This window comes from Culicoides brevitarsis, chromosome 3, assembly GCF_036172545.1.
Source record: "Culicoides brevitarsis isolate CSIRO-B50_1 chromosome 3, AGI_CSIRO_Cbre_v1, whole genome shotgun sequence".
Lineage (NCBI taxonomy): Eukaryota > Metazoa > Arthropoda > Insecta > Diptera > Ceratopogonidae > Culicoides > Culicoides brevitarsis.
In genome coordinates, this window is record NC_087087.1 from 30072621 (window position 1) to 30087460 (window position 14840).

At 27.1% G+C, this 14840-nt stretch overlaps 2 protein-coding genes across 2 annotated transcripts in view; one reads left to right on the forward strand and one right to left on the reverse strand.

Annotated features, from left to right (window-relative positions):
- LOC134835854 (potassium voltage-gated channel protein Shaker-like) overlaps positions 1-14840 on the reverse strand; it is a 250526-nt gene that overhangs the window by 146760 nt on the left and 88926 nt on the right. The gene's annotated exons all lie outside the window — the stretch shown is intronic.
- LOC134834802 (phosphotriesterase-related protein) lies at positions 1267-2357 on the forward strand. The gene has a single exon (XM_063849584.1). It carries the CDS (start codon positions 1288-1290, stop codon positions 2323-2325), a length of 1038 nt encoding a protein of 345 aa, XP_063705654.1. The 5' UTR covers positions 1267-1287; the 3' UTR covers positions 2326-2357.

Here is a 14840-nt window from a genome sequence, read left to right on the forward strand (position 1 = left end):
TTTAAATTTAATTATTTTTAATTAAATTTTAATTAATAATTAATTTTAATAATAATTTTAATTTCCTAATTAATTAAATTAATTTAAATTTTTTAATAAATAAATAATTTTTTGCTAAATAAATAAATTTAAATAATTTTAATAGACAATTTAATTAATAAATAAATTAGTAAATTATAAATAAATAAATTAGAAAATTAAATGAAATTTAAAATTTTATTAAAAAAAAAATTAAAAATATTTTTATTTTTACAAAAATCAAAATTCATAGAATTTTTACTTATTTTAATTATTTTATTTTATTTTTAACAAATTACCTAATTTATTTCAATTTAGGTAAAAAAATTTTTTCGACTCCATTATAATTAATTTAAGATTATATTGTTTGATTAAAATGTAATTAAATACGCTCATCTCCTTTTCCTCAACAAAATCCTTTAATTCTCATCCAAACATAATTTTACAATCTCATTAACGCTCAATCTTTGACAGTTTCTCATTACACAAAAGACATAATAATTACAGGGGTTGCCTGCAGCAACAACAACAACACGGACCACTGCCGATGTATTTTGTCTCGATGACACCGCTGATTAAATCATAATTATAGCATTTTGTCATAAAATTAAAGGACTTGATAATCAGGTCAGTGTTTGGCAACTTTCCAAATTCCTTTTTGATTGCTATCATCATTGATGATGTCACTCGAAATTCACGGGAGATAAAATTTTTTTAGACTTTCAAAGCACGTGTCTATTGATTTTTTTTTGTGCGATTTAAAAAAAAAACTAAAAATTAACTTTTCAATATTCAAAGCACATGCAAAATTTTTTCCATGAAATCAGACAACATCTGCCTTTCCGCATAAAATGCTGCGTATATAATTTATGTTGTTCCTTATTGTCGCTTTTTTTTTGCTCGACTTGTGAGTGTATGGGTATCATCAAATTTACACATAATGCAGCTGTTTTTACGGTTTATTTGTCTTGTACTTCTCTCTCTCTCTCTCTCTCTCTTCTTTAATTTGTTATGCAACACAAAAAGTTGAGTGATGTCGAAACATTTCCTTTGGGAAAGACAAAAACTGATCGCAAATTAATAGTCTGCATGATTAAAAGCTGATTTTATCTCTTAAAGTCGTCGTTGTTTAAATATTTGTTCAAGATAAGAAAATGAGAGTAAGTGAGAGAGAAAGAGAGAGAGAGAGAAGATAAGTACCGTTAATTATCTTGTTTTTGTTGACTTTTTGTCAGTAATTCATTGAACTTCGTACAGAACAGTCAAAAAATGTCAATTCAAACAGTTCTCGGTCGAATTCCAGCTCAAGACTTTGGAATAATTCTCCCGCACGAACACCTGGCTCTCGATTACTCTCATTTTCATTTCGAGCCGCCATTGAAAGATCTTTCTGAACTGATCGCTGGACCAATTTCCCTCCAAAATGTTGGTTTTGTTCGCCAATATCCGTACGCGAGTAAGTTCAACTTGAACTTTGCCGATAACGAAAGTCTCAAAGGTGTCAAGAGAGACCTTGAACTCTTCAAGAAGTTCGGCGGATCAGCAATTGTTGAAAATTCGAGTATTGGACTTCGGACTAACTTGGATTTGAAAGCTTTGTCAAAGGAAGCTGGAGTTCATATCGTAGCTGGAGCTGGGCATTATCTGGGTCAAACGCAGCCCTCAAGTGTTTTAGAAATGTCTACTGAAGCTTTGTACGAATCGATTTTGAATGACTTTCAAAACTTGAGTTGCGGAGTGATCGCGGAAGTAGCTTCTGACTACCCGATCTCCAACTTTGAGAAAAATACGATAAAAGCTACTGCAGAAGCTCAACAACAACTCAAATGTGGAGTGGGATTCCATCCCGGTAGACATTTAGAAGCTCCCTTTGAAATCGTGAGACTTTACTTGGAAGCTGGGGGCGATGCGAAAAAATGTTCAATGTCGCATTTGGATCGAACTCTCCTGAGAAATGAGGAAACTTTATTCGAATTTGCCAAGTTGGGAGTTTATCTGCAATTCGATTTGTTTGGAACGGAATGTTCTTATTATCAGTTGAATCCGACTTTTGACATGCCTTCCGATGGAGATCGCATCAACATGTTAATGAAACTCGTAGCTGAAGGATATGAAAAGCGAGTTTTGATGTCGCATGATATCCATACGAAACATCGACTCACAAGCTTTGGAGGGCACGGATATCATCACATCATAACGAACGTCTTGCCAAGAATGAAGGCGAAAGGATTGTCGCAAGAAATGATCGATACAATTTCGCGGGAGAATCCAAAGCAATGGTTATTGATTGAAAATGTTCAAGAATAGAAAAAAAAATAAAAATTTATCAAAAAGAAAAATACTAACAGGAACAATAATTAATCACCTTGCAGTTGTTGGACACTGAGCAAAAAAAAACGTTTCATGCAATTTCTGTGTTTTTTTCTGTCGTGTGCAAGTCCACTGGCATTCCAATTAAAAAATGTTGTGATTATTTTTCAAGGAGGAAATGGAATGCGATATCGCATTTTTATGTGTAATTATAACCGAGGAACGAACAATGTGTGATTGAATGTGTAGTATGACCCTCTGTGATATTTACGGTTTGACGATTAGGAAGGACTTTGAAGATGGAGGCGTTTGGTTTTTATGACTTTTTTTTTGTATTGCGATTTTCCTTGAAGTAGGTATTGCAGAAATTTTTCTTGCATATAATTTTTTGTCTCAGTATTTAATTTAAATTTTTATCCCAATGCACAATTTATAATTTTTTGACCCAGTTTACATTGAAATTTTTTATCTGGTGCATATTTTGAATTATTGATCTCAAAATTGGAAATATTTCATCCCAAAGTACATTTTAAATTATTTTATATAAAATTATCCCAAGGTACGTTTTAATTTTTTGTCCCAATGAGCAATTCTAATGAATTTAAGGTTTACCGAAAATTTAGTACTTCAAATTTTTATCGGAATAAAATTTTTATTTCCGAGGCACATTTCAAAATTGTTTTCCCAATGCACATTTTCTAATTTTTGGACCCAGATCACATTTTGAAAATTTTTCTGTTGCAAAATTAAGTTTTTTAACCTTATTATTCGAAAAATTTCATCCCAGTGAACATTTTAAATTTTTTAATTATTTAATATGAAATTATCCCGAGGCACATTTTATATTTTTTTGTCCCAAAGAACAATTCGAGTGAACTTCAGGTTTTTAATCTTCGGTAAGTACTTTAAATTTTTATCGGAATAGAATTTTTAGTCCCGCGGCATATTTTAAAATTTTTACCCAATGCACATTTTTAGTTTAAAATAACTTTTGATTCGCAGCCCAATGCACATTTTCAAGTTAAAATTAATTAAACTTTTCAATTAACAATTATTTTTTTAATTTCTAAATTTTTAACCCCAATGCACATTTTGAATTAAATGTAATGATAATTTTTATATAAAAAAATAAAGCTTTTGATTTTTTTTTATTTTTGAACATTTTTAAACATTTTAATACTCCTCATTGACAAAGTACCTCGATTTTTTTATTTGAATTAAAATCTCATTAAATTATTATAAAAAGCTCATTATTCACAGAAACTTAATTAAAATCATTTACACATTTATGACCTAATCTCACGTTTTTTGCTTCATTCTCCATTTAAAATAGAATACAAATAAGAAAACTCGCAAAAAACTCAAAATGAATGATGTTATGCATTTCAAATGTTAAACAATTTCACACTCTGCGAAAATTTAAATTTTACTCCGTTTTTTATGAACTTATATCCTAATAACTTCATAAATATGAGCCACGAACAAAAACTCTGTGTACAAAAGTAATTAGCATATTAAAGACATTTGTTATGTATGAAGAACGATGAGGTTGACTAGTCGGGTGTCGTGTCTTTCCCAAAAAAAAAACTATGGCACTGTAATTGTTGCAACTCAATTATTTATGTACAAAAACAAGTCGCTCACACTTCCTTGTTATAACAGTCTTCTTACGAAACAGTTGTTTATCTCTTGTTATGACTGACTCGAATGGATACGACCTTGTAACGCAATTAATGAAACACAATGCGTCTATTGTGCGTTTCTTATCAATTTTCTCTCTTGTTATTGGAGAAATTGTTGAAAGTTTTTGTCAAAAAAGCGATATTTGATTCAAGCGTATTTTGATTTTTGACCACGTGACTTGACCCAATGCACATTTTAAAATTTTTAAATGACGAATTTTCTATATTTTTGTCCCATTATACATTTGTTGGTATAATTTGAGTAAAAATTTTATTTTTTGCCCTATGACACATTTTGAATTTACGTTCTAATATTTTTGACCCAGTGTACATTTTGAAATTTCTTCATGATAAAATTTCTTCGCGGTAAAATTTCTCTTGATTAAATTTTCATTTTAAGACATATTTAGAAGCAGATTCTAAAAATATTTCCAAAAAATTATTTTGAAAAAAATTTTCGCCCCAATGCGTATTGTGAAATTTCCATATATTAAATTGTTTGAATAATTGTCTCAAAATATATTAAAGAAATTAAAATTTTTTTTTTTTTTGGTTTTCATCTTTTTTTACATTCCAGTTTTTGTTCTAATACACACTTTTAATTTTCGACCCAGTACACATTTTAAAATTTTTATACAATGTCTACCTCAATATTTTGACTCAGAACATGTTTTTGAGTTTCTAATTAGTTGAAGTACCAAATTTCATCCCAACATACATTTCAAATTTCGGCCCCAATACAAATTTAAATAATTTTGCCTAATGCACAATTTGAAATTTTCACGCAATAATATTAAAATTTCACAAATCAACTCATATTTTGAAGCATCATTCTTATACAAATTTCAAATTTTACCCCAATGAACATTTTAAAATTTTCAGCCTAATGCACATTTTGAATTTTTTTTCTTTCAAATGTGTTAAAAAACTTTTTTAATATTTCATAACAGCATTCAAATCAAGAATCGAGACGCATGTGGGAGTTGTTTTGATTGAATTGCCTGTCACTAAACGTGCGACGCACAAATTGAAGCACAAATGCATTTTCCCAGCTACTTTTCCTCTGCGTGCGATGCACTTTTACAAAAAGCCTTCAAGCTATACAATTACATTTCTGGGATAAAAAAAAATAGTTTTTATATTTACTTTTTCCGTTCTTCCTGTTTTTTCTTCTCCTTCTTGTCAGCTTTGAGTTGTCTTCGTGGGCGTCGCATCAACGGATCATCCTCCAGCTCATTGCGCCCGCCAGCTCCGCGCATTCTCGGCTTTGGCGGTTTCACCTTTGCCTTGTCCTTCTTCGGACTGCCGCCAATGATGATGTCGCCCGTCGCCGTTACGATGACCGTTTCTGCCGCTTTCTTCTTCTTGCACGGCGACAAACTGCTCGTGCGTGTCGCCAGCTTTGCGTTAATTTTTTCCTCCGGCTTAACGATGAAACGATGCTGCTCATGTAGCTGCAGCAAATGGTTAAAGTTGTTGTTGTAGAAATCCTTGTCGCTCCACACCGTGAGATACGTATCGGGCACGATGCAGTCGTCGAAGGATGTCGGATTGAGGTAAATGTGTGACGAGGCTTGACTGAAGCGCGACGACGAACGACCACGATCCAAGTCGACGAGCGTGGAAAGGGAACTGTTACAACACGTGGTTACGCCAACACCACCGCCGCACGACGACGACGACGTCTTGCAACAACATTTTAATGTTTTTCTCGTCTGTTCGTTGTTATTGTTATTGTTCGTTCTATTTTGCTTGTCATCGTGTTCACCAGGCACCCCCATTCGAATGAAATTGACGACAACACTTTTTCTGTTCTGCTCCGTCGTTTCGCAGCAAGACCGATTAATGTTCACTTTTGGCAAAGATTTTGTAGCTTGTTGCTTTTTCTTTATTGCTGCAAATCGTCGAAAATTGAACACAATCGAAATTTCCTGAATCCAGTTATCGTAAAAAGAATTTTTTTTTTCGTCTGTTTATTATTACGCTGTTGATTTAGAACGACAACAAAATTGATTGTTTGTCTATGGAAAAAAGAGCGTCGTCGACGTAATAACAATAAAAAATTGTGGGTTGTCTTACATAATTACGCGAAAATTTCGAAGAATTTCCAAAATTGTCAAAAAATTTTTTTTGCTTGTAAAAAAAATAATTTTTTTAAAAAAAAAATTTTTTTAATAATTTATTTTATTTTAAAATAAAATTTTTGCAAAAAAATTTAATTTAATTTAATTTTTATTTAAAATTTAAAAAAAATATTTTAAAAAAACGATTTTTAAAAATTTTTTTTTAATTTAATTAAATTAAATTTTTATTTGAAAAATTACGAATTTTTTTTAAAAATTTTATATAATTTTTTAAAAAACATTAATAAAATAATTTTATTTTTTTTTTAATTTATTTATTTATTTAATTTTTTTAATTAAATTTTTAAAAAATACTTTGAGTACAAAAAAAATATTTTTTTAAAAATTTAATTTTATTAAATAAAATTTTTTTTTTTAGGAAATTCTTTCAAATTTTCGTTGTAATGAGAACAAAGTTACAAAGGAAATCCGAAAGGAAAATAAATCATGTGAAGAGAAGTTACAAAGTAGTTGTTATTATTATATTATCATGTTTGTATCAAAAGTCGTTAGATTCAAGGACAAAGTTGGTCTCATCATCTTTGTTTCGTGAAGCGGAAACCATAAAATAGTTTTTAATGAAAATTATCTCAGGGGAGTTCAAATTGTATGAAATTTACTTCGTGAAATTTACAAAAAAAAATAAATATTTAAAAGAAAAAAAGAGCACTTAAGAATTTTTTTTAATTTTTTAGATTTAGTTAAGGGCAATTATAAAAAAATAAAAAATATTGAAAAAAAAGTTTAAAAAAAAAAATAATTTTTTTCATAAGGTAATTGTTTTGTTATTTTTATCATTTTTTATAATTTCTTAATTTAATTTAATTTTTAAACATATTTTTGGGCAATTTTATTTTTTTTTTTTTTTTTTTTTAATAAATAATTAATAAATTTTATTAAATTTATTAATTATTTATTATTTTAATTTAAAAAAATTGTTCAAGATTTTATTATAAATTAAAAAAAATATTTTTATTAATTTACTTTAAATAATTATTTTTTAAATAAATTTTATTATTTAATTAAATTATTTTTTTAAAAAATAATTTAAATAACTTTTTTGAATTAAATATATTTTTTTTTAAGTTAAATTTTTTAAAAATTGTGACATATTAAACAATATTCAAATTTTTTCAACAACTTTTTAAAAGAATTTTTTAATTTTCAGATCAATTTTTTTCAAATTTATTTTTTTTATAAATTTTTATTAAAACGAAAATTTTTCAGTATTGAAAAAAAATTTTAAAAAATGCATTTTTTCCGCATTTTTTTTTTATCACAAAAATTCACGTCGAGTCAGCAAATCTGATAAACATAAATAAATCAATATCGTTGCTCGTAATAAACAGTACAACAACAACTGATTAAATAAACATAATTTTGCATTAGATTCACTTCATTTGACTTGACTCTTGTACATGCAAAACTAGTCAGGAATTGTGTTCAATTTTCAACGATAATTTTTTTTTGCAATTTACATCTTTTTTCTTGTTCACTTTTTTCAAGATTTTTTTCAAGAATTTCTGTTTTGACATTGAAATTTTTCACTCAAACTCTTATTTTTTTGGGTTTTTCCTCGTTCGAAATATTTTCAGAGCCTCGTTTTCGGCATAAACCACACGTGAATTGATTTTCAGTTGTTTTTTTTTTCGTTTAGTAAGTAGTTGTTGACTTGTTTTGTCTTTACTTGGCGGCGAGCGTGCGATATGACGACGAACGATAGACACAGCAAAAAATTTATTATATCATTTTTTTTTGTTATTTATTTTTATTTTCGCATCCACAGTAAGTAGCGCACTCCAAAGACATTTTTTCTGTTAATATACATTATATTCATATATATATCACCTTTTTTTGGTATTATTTTATTACTATTATTATTTTATTGATTGATTCAGATTTATTTGAAGTTTTTTTTGTGCTTCAACCTTTTTTTTTAATAATTTTATGCAAAATAATTTTTTTTTATATGAAAAGCCACTCGATGACGTTGAATTTTTTTGAGAACGATGAAAGCTGGATTTTTTTTTTATTTTTTTTTTAATTAATGCACATCAAAGCTCGGTAATTTTTAACTACACTTAATAATAATTCAAGCAATTTTTAATTTTATTTTTTTTTTAATTTAAATTAATTCACTAGCCAATGAAAGACATTTTTTTTTTTGCGATTTTCTGAATAATTTTTTTTTCTTCAAGAAACCGTTTAATTATTTTTTTTTAATTTTTTAAAATATTTTTTTAATTATTTTTTTTAATTCTTTATTTTATTTTTTGTTTTTTTTTTTCGCAAATCCTTTTTAAAAAATCTATTTTCTCAGATTTATTTACAAAAAATTAGTCGCTCACTCCACGCTTCTAATAATCCAGTCGGCGATAGGAAAAAGTATCAACTGAATTCATGTCACAAACTGAAGTAGTGGTAAAGCGACCACACCACACAAGTCTTCGACACAAGAAAAAGCTTTTTTGCGCCGCACATACAATTTTCGCGCTGCATGGAACGTACAGCTTGGCAGTAAAGATGAAAGGAAATGGAAGTTCTCTTTGTTCTTTTCGTTTCATCTGCGACAGAAAAAAAAATGAAAACAATTTCCAGTTCACACCCAAAAGAGCAATTTCTTCTTGCACTGGAAAGCGGTTTGAGAGAGTAAAAAGGACTCTCCCATCGTGCAACGTGAGTTTGTTTACCAAAAAAGACAACGTTGACGAGTGGATTTGACAAATAGAGGAAAGAAACAGCTGATGATGGAAAAGAGCTTTTGTAGCACGGGAAAGTGGTTTCTCTCTCAAAATTTAATTTTTTTGTGTTTAGGATGGAGATTTAGAATTTTAACGGGCTTTTGTGTTGAATAAAAAATTTCAATTTTTTTTAAATTATTTTTTTAATTAAATTAAATTATTTAATATGTATTAAAATTAAATTAATTAATTTTAAAATTATTTTTTTTTTCAAATTAAATTATTGATTTTTTTTTTGAAATTATTTTAATTTTATTTTTTTTTATTATTTTAATAAATTAAATAATTAAATAAAATTAAATTAAATAATTATTTTTTTTAAATTAATTTATTTTTTTTCTTTTATTAATTTTTTCTAAAATTATTTTAATTAATTTAAATTAAATTAATTTATATAATATAAAAATAAATTATTAATTTAATTTATGAATTAAAATTAAAAAAATTATTTTTTAAAAAATGACAAATATTTTTTTAAATTTTAAAAATTGCTTTGTGAACCTTGAAATAATTTTTTTTCTTCTATATAATTTTTATTCTCTTGATTTTACCACAATAACAAGTAAAAACAATTAAAAGTTACAAGAAGTAAAAAAATAAACTTTTTCCAGACTTAAAATTGCAAAAAAAAAAATAGGAAAGAAAAAGTAAGACGTTCTTGTCCATTTCATGCACGTGCGGATGCTTTTTAAATTAAAACTCTCTCAAGGGACGTCATTTAGGCAGTTTCAATGAATGAAAATGTTTTAAGATTTTTTAAATTTAAAAAAAAAATTATTAAAAAAGATCTTTTTTTTCAAAAAAAATTTTTTTTTTAAATTAATTTTTTAAAAAAAAATTAATTTAAAAATTTTATTAAAATTTTTTAAAATTTTTCAATGAAAATATTTTTATTTATTTATTTATTTTTTTATTGAATAAAATTAAATCGAAATTAAATTTAAATTTAAAATTTTTTAACAAATAAAATTATGAAAAATTTCAAAAATGTCAATTTAAAAAATGACCGTTAAAATTTTAAAATTAAGTTTCAAATCATTTAAACCTTTTTTTTAATGAAATTTAAGAAAATTTAACTGAAAATATTTTTTCGCTTTTGCCACATTTTTGAAAAGGTAGAAATTCTGTACAACTTGTTTTCTTGTTCATTGACTCACGTTCCTGTAATCCTCTTACATGCATTTTTCCTCGGCTAAAATCCCTTTGAAAACATCACTAAACGATTTTGATCAAAGCCATATTATTAGTTTTTTCTCGTTGCAAAGTAAACAAGACATGACACGTGCATGGAGCTCGTCTTACACAAAAGTAATGATTCACAAAGACACTTTTTTATTTTTCATCGAGCTCGAAAGAAAAAAAAAGAGTTTGAACGGAGTAAAAAGTGACGATGACACAGTTAGTTAATAAATTATGCCTTGACCTGCACCATGAACGATGAAACGTGACGCTATCTGAGATTTTCTTCTATGTTGAAGGAATTTCATGTAAGAATAAAATATTAAGGGGAATCATCTGTTGGATTGTCTTTTTTAAAAAAAGCAAAAAGTCATGTTTTTTGACTGAATTTTTTAATAAAATTCAATTTTGATCAGGATTTGTGGGGTAAACAAGGCACTTCAAAATTTGCCTAATTTGCAATTTACCTCATTTCACAAAAGTTTTGTGTGTCTCTTGATTGAAATCAAGGATGTTCAATCAAATTTAGCATAAAATTATTTAAAAAGTTGTCGTTAGCGGAAAATAACTGAGTTTAATGTCGTATTTTGAGTTATTTGACTGAACCCAGTGCACATTTTTAAAAAATTCAATAATTGAAATTTAGCCCAATGCACATTTTCAAAAGTTTTCACAACATTTTAAATGTCAAAAATTATGCCCAGAGCACAAACTGATGTTTTTCAGTTCAAAAAAGCTCTATAGACTTTTCCAAATACGCATTGGGCAGTAATTCAAATTTAATTTTAACCCAGATCACAATTAAAAATGAATAATTCGAAATATCTTCAATATGAATCTGAGTGAAAATATAATTTATGACCCAATGCACATTTTTTAAACATTTCAAATTTAAATTAATGCCCAGTAAGAAATTTAAATTTGAAATGTTCAAAAAATGTGCATTGGGTCAGATGTAAAATTTGAATTTTTTGCGAAAATTTAAATCAATAAGTCACGTGGTTAAAAATCAATTTTTGCCCAATGTGCATTTTGGATATTTTTCCCAATGCACATTCTAAAATTAAGTCCCAGTACACATTTCAAAATTTCTAACGTATTCTGATGACCGAAATTACTTTTAAAAACAAAATTTTGTCATCGAAATGCATTTTAAAAAAGTTTTCATTGCAGATGTTCCTTCTTCTACTTCAACAAAATTACTATCGATTACCCTTTTTATTTAAAAAAAAAATTTTTTTTGCGTCATCAATTTTTTTTTCAAACAGGTTGCGGTTTTCGCTAGCAATATTTTAGCCTGAGAGGAAATGACGTTGCTTGCCGGTCCAGATACTCACCTAGAAAGAGAAAAAAACGAAAAAAAAAAATATTAGTTGATGGTCAAAAATGCAATAAAAATTAATGAAAAAAAGTGACGTCAATGATGTCCCCAATATTTGTCTCTCCTCACAACAACGAGATAAATCAAGTAAGTGCGAGGTGTCAAGAAATGCATTTCTTTGTTTTTCGTCTGATTTAATTTTTCACACAGAAACACACATTTTCACGAAAAAAAAACTTTTGTCTCCCATTTCTAAGATTCACACTTTTTTTTCCTCATCTGGTCGATCTGCAATGCAATAAAATTTATTACGTGTGCATTTGTTGGTCGTGTCAACTGTGTGTGTGTAACGCACAAACGGCAAATAATTAATTGAATTTGTCTATTTTTGTTTTTTTTTCATCTCTGCGCCAGCGGCGACACATTTTTAGTTTTCGTAAATCGCGCGGCGTTGTTGTCTGTATAGTGTGCGCTATAAATAGAACACAATAATAAATAAATAAATTAATGTTTTAACAATAGAATTATGGGAGACAATAAGAGTTTGTCGCGAGCACTTTTTTATTTTTTGTGGATTTTATTTTTTTTTTGTCTTTTGCGAGGAAAATGACAACCAGACAATTGGCTAACTAGCTAATAGGCTATTTAAGTGGGAGGACAATGAAATTTTTTATGGGAAATTTATGAGCTGTGAGGAATTCTTCGTGGTTAGTTCCATAATTGACAACATAGAAAAAGGAGATAAAAATTTAGCTTTGTGGTACAGGGTTGCCAAAATTTTTTTTTCTAAAAAATATTTAAATTAATTATTTTTATTTTATGATATTAATTATTTCAGAAAATAATTTTTCGTTAAAAAAATATATTTTTTTAAATTTAATTTTAAAGATTATTTATTTTTTTTAATTTCATTTAAAGTTTTTAAGAAATGGCAACCCTGAATTTGATTTTTTCTGTCTATATTTTATGCCTTACTGCTCAAATAGATAAAAAAAAATCTTTTTTTTTTCAAAAACTATGATCAAAAGATTTATGACATTCAAAAAATTTTTAATACGGGGTTGCCAAATTTTTCAAATAAATTTTCAAAATATTTATTTCTTTTCTATTTTTGTAATTTTTATAAAAGTATAATAAGATTTTTGAATAAAAACTCCATTGTTTTAGTTAAAAAATAATTTAAGCAGCAAAAAACTAAAAATAAAGAGAAAAGTGGCAACCCTGTATGTAATTTTTTTTTATCTCCGGAACTGACAAAGAAAATAATTTTTTATTTTGAGAATAGATAAATATTTTTTTTAACAAAAACTATGAGAAAAATGAGAAAATTTTCAATAGCTACAGTGTTGCCAAAAATTTCAAAATTCGATTTTCAGATTTTTTTTTTTAATTTTTTTAATTGTTTTTCCGAAATTTTTCCAAAAAATAACATATTTATCGGCAAATTCAGAAAACATAACAAAAAATAAAAAAAAATATAATTTTTATCAAATTTATATTTTCTCAAAAATTTGGCAACCCTTATTGAAATATTTTAACAGAAAATGAATATAATTGTTAGTTTTTTTTGTGTAAAATAACGAATTCTTTATTAAAATGTCATTTTCGAAAATTTATTAAGATTATAATTATTAATACTTGACAGAAAATGGCAACCCTGTATTTAATTTTTTAAAAGAAAAAAGAAGAAATTTTCTCTTCTCTAACTTAATCTGAGAAGTAATAAAGATATATTTTTTATTTGACTAAGAACTATGAGAAAAACGAGAAAGTCTTCAATACAGTGTTGCCAAAAATTATAAAAATTTAATTTTAATTATTTTTTTTAATTTCTGACTGTTTCTAAAAATTTTTTGCTAAAATTTAATTTTTTTTACAAATTTGTATTGAATTATAGAAAAAATTAAATTAATTTTTTTTTTTAAATTTGACAACCCTGTTTGAAATATTTTGACGAAAATTGAATCTAAATCCTAATTTTTTGTTTAAAATTATTTCGAATCTTTGACAGAAAATGGCAACCCTGAATTTCTAAGAAATTCTTACCTAACATGCGGACCCTGTGCGGATGTTTGTGATGCTATATAAGCCATCCTGGTCTGTTAAATCTCTTCTTACAATTATTTTTATTTTTTTTAACTTTTCTCGTTTTCCAAACTATTTATCTTCCATGATTTTTGATCTTTCGATCATTTTCCTTTAAAAAAAATTTTTTTATTTCTTTTTTACTTCATACTTTTAACGATCACAATACACTTTTCTTTATTTTTCTTCATAACAATCGCTTGTATCGACATACGAATTGTCGTGTTTAGCGAGAGACGCATTAGAATTTTTTTTGTTGTTGTTGTTGTTTAAACATTTATTTCACACCATCACCATTATTTTATTATTTTTCTTCATTTATTTATTTTTTCTTTTATTTTTTCACACAACAACAAGTAGTTGTAGATGCTTTACAGCAAATATTAATAACGAGGTCTCTCGATATATTATTGAGAGAGCAGCACAAAATTTTTGCCTTTTCGACCAAAATATATAGACGACCGACGATTTTTGATACAATTTTTGCAAATTATAATTAGCACAGATTCATGCCGTTGTCGCTAAATGTCTTTTTTAACGTTATTAGGCAGGTCAATGTGAACCGGCGATTTTTTCTTAAAATTTTTCTTTTTGATCAAAAGAGCTTGATTTCATATTTTCTTGTTTTTTTTAATTTTAATTAATTTTTTTTTAATTAAATTTTCTTTCTTTTCATTTTTTGCCCTTTTAAAGCAAATCACTGATAAGCCGAAATTTTCAGCCTAAAAATAGTTTTTTTTTCTCACAAATGCCTTTAACGACATTAATCTTCTTCTTTTTTTCGTCGCGTTATTTCCGCTGCGATCACATAAATTTTCTTAATTGTCTCGCGATTCCATGAAACAAAAATTCTCGAGATTTTCGAGACTCCGAGATGTGCCGCCGAGAGGAGACATTAACGCGCGCGGTGGCATGACACTAAAGAAAACATATTTCGTGTGCGTTTCGTCGTCGAGCATTATACAATATTTTTCGTTATGCCACCGTGTCCGGCGACGTTCTTTTGTATCTACGACGCGTACCTTTTGAAAAATTTTCGTGCGAGACACTCAAAAGTGAGTGAATATTATGCTTATTATTTTTATTTTTCTACAGCTGAGAAAATTTTCTTGTTTCACGATTTTTCGTACAATTATTGTTACATGCTCGAAAGCAGCTGTTACACACGTGACACGTTCGTAGAAAGAGAAAAAAAACAAGAATTTGGAAAATTGTTCGAAAAATTGTCAGAATTTCCGAGAAAATGTCCGGAGATAAAATTTAGGAAAAAAAAGACAATTATTAGGTATGAAAATGAGTTTAAATGTTACTTGACTGCTAAAAATACCATGAGAATATTTTTAGATGAATATTTTCATGAAAAAGATTTGATTTTTGCTTA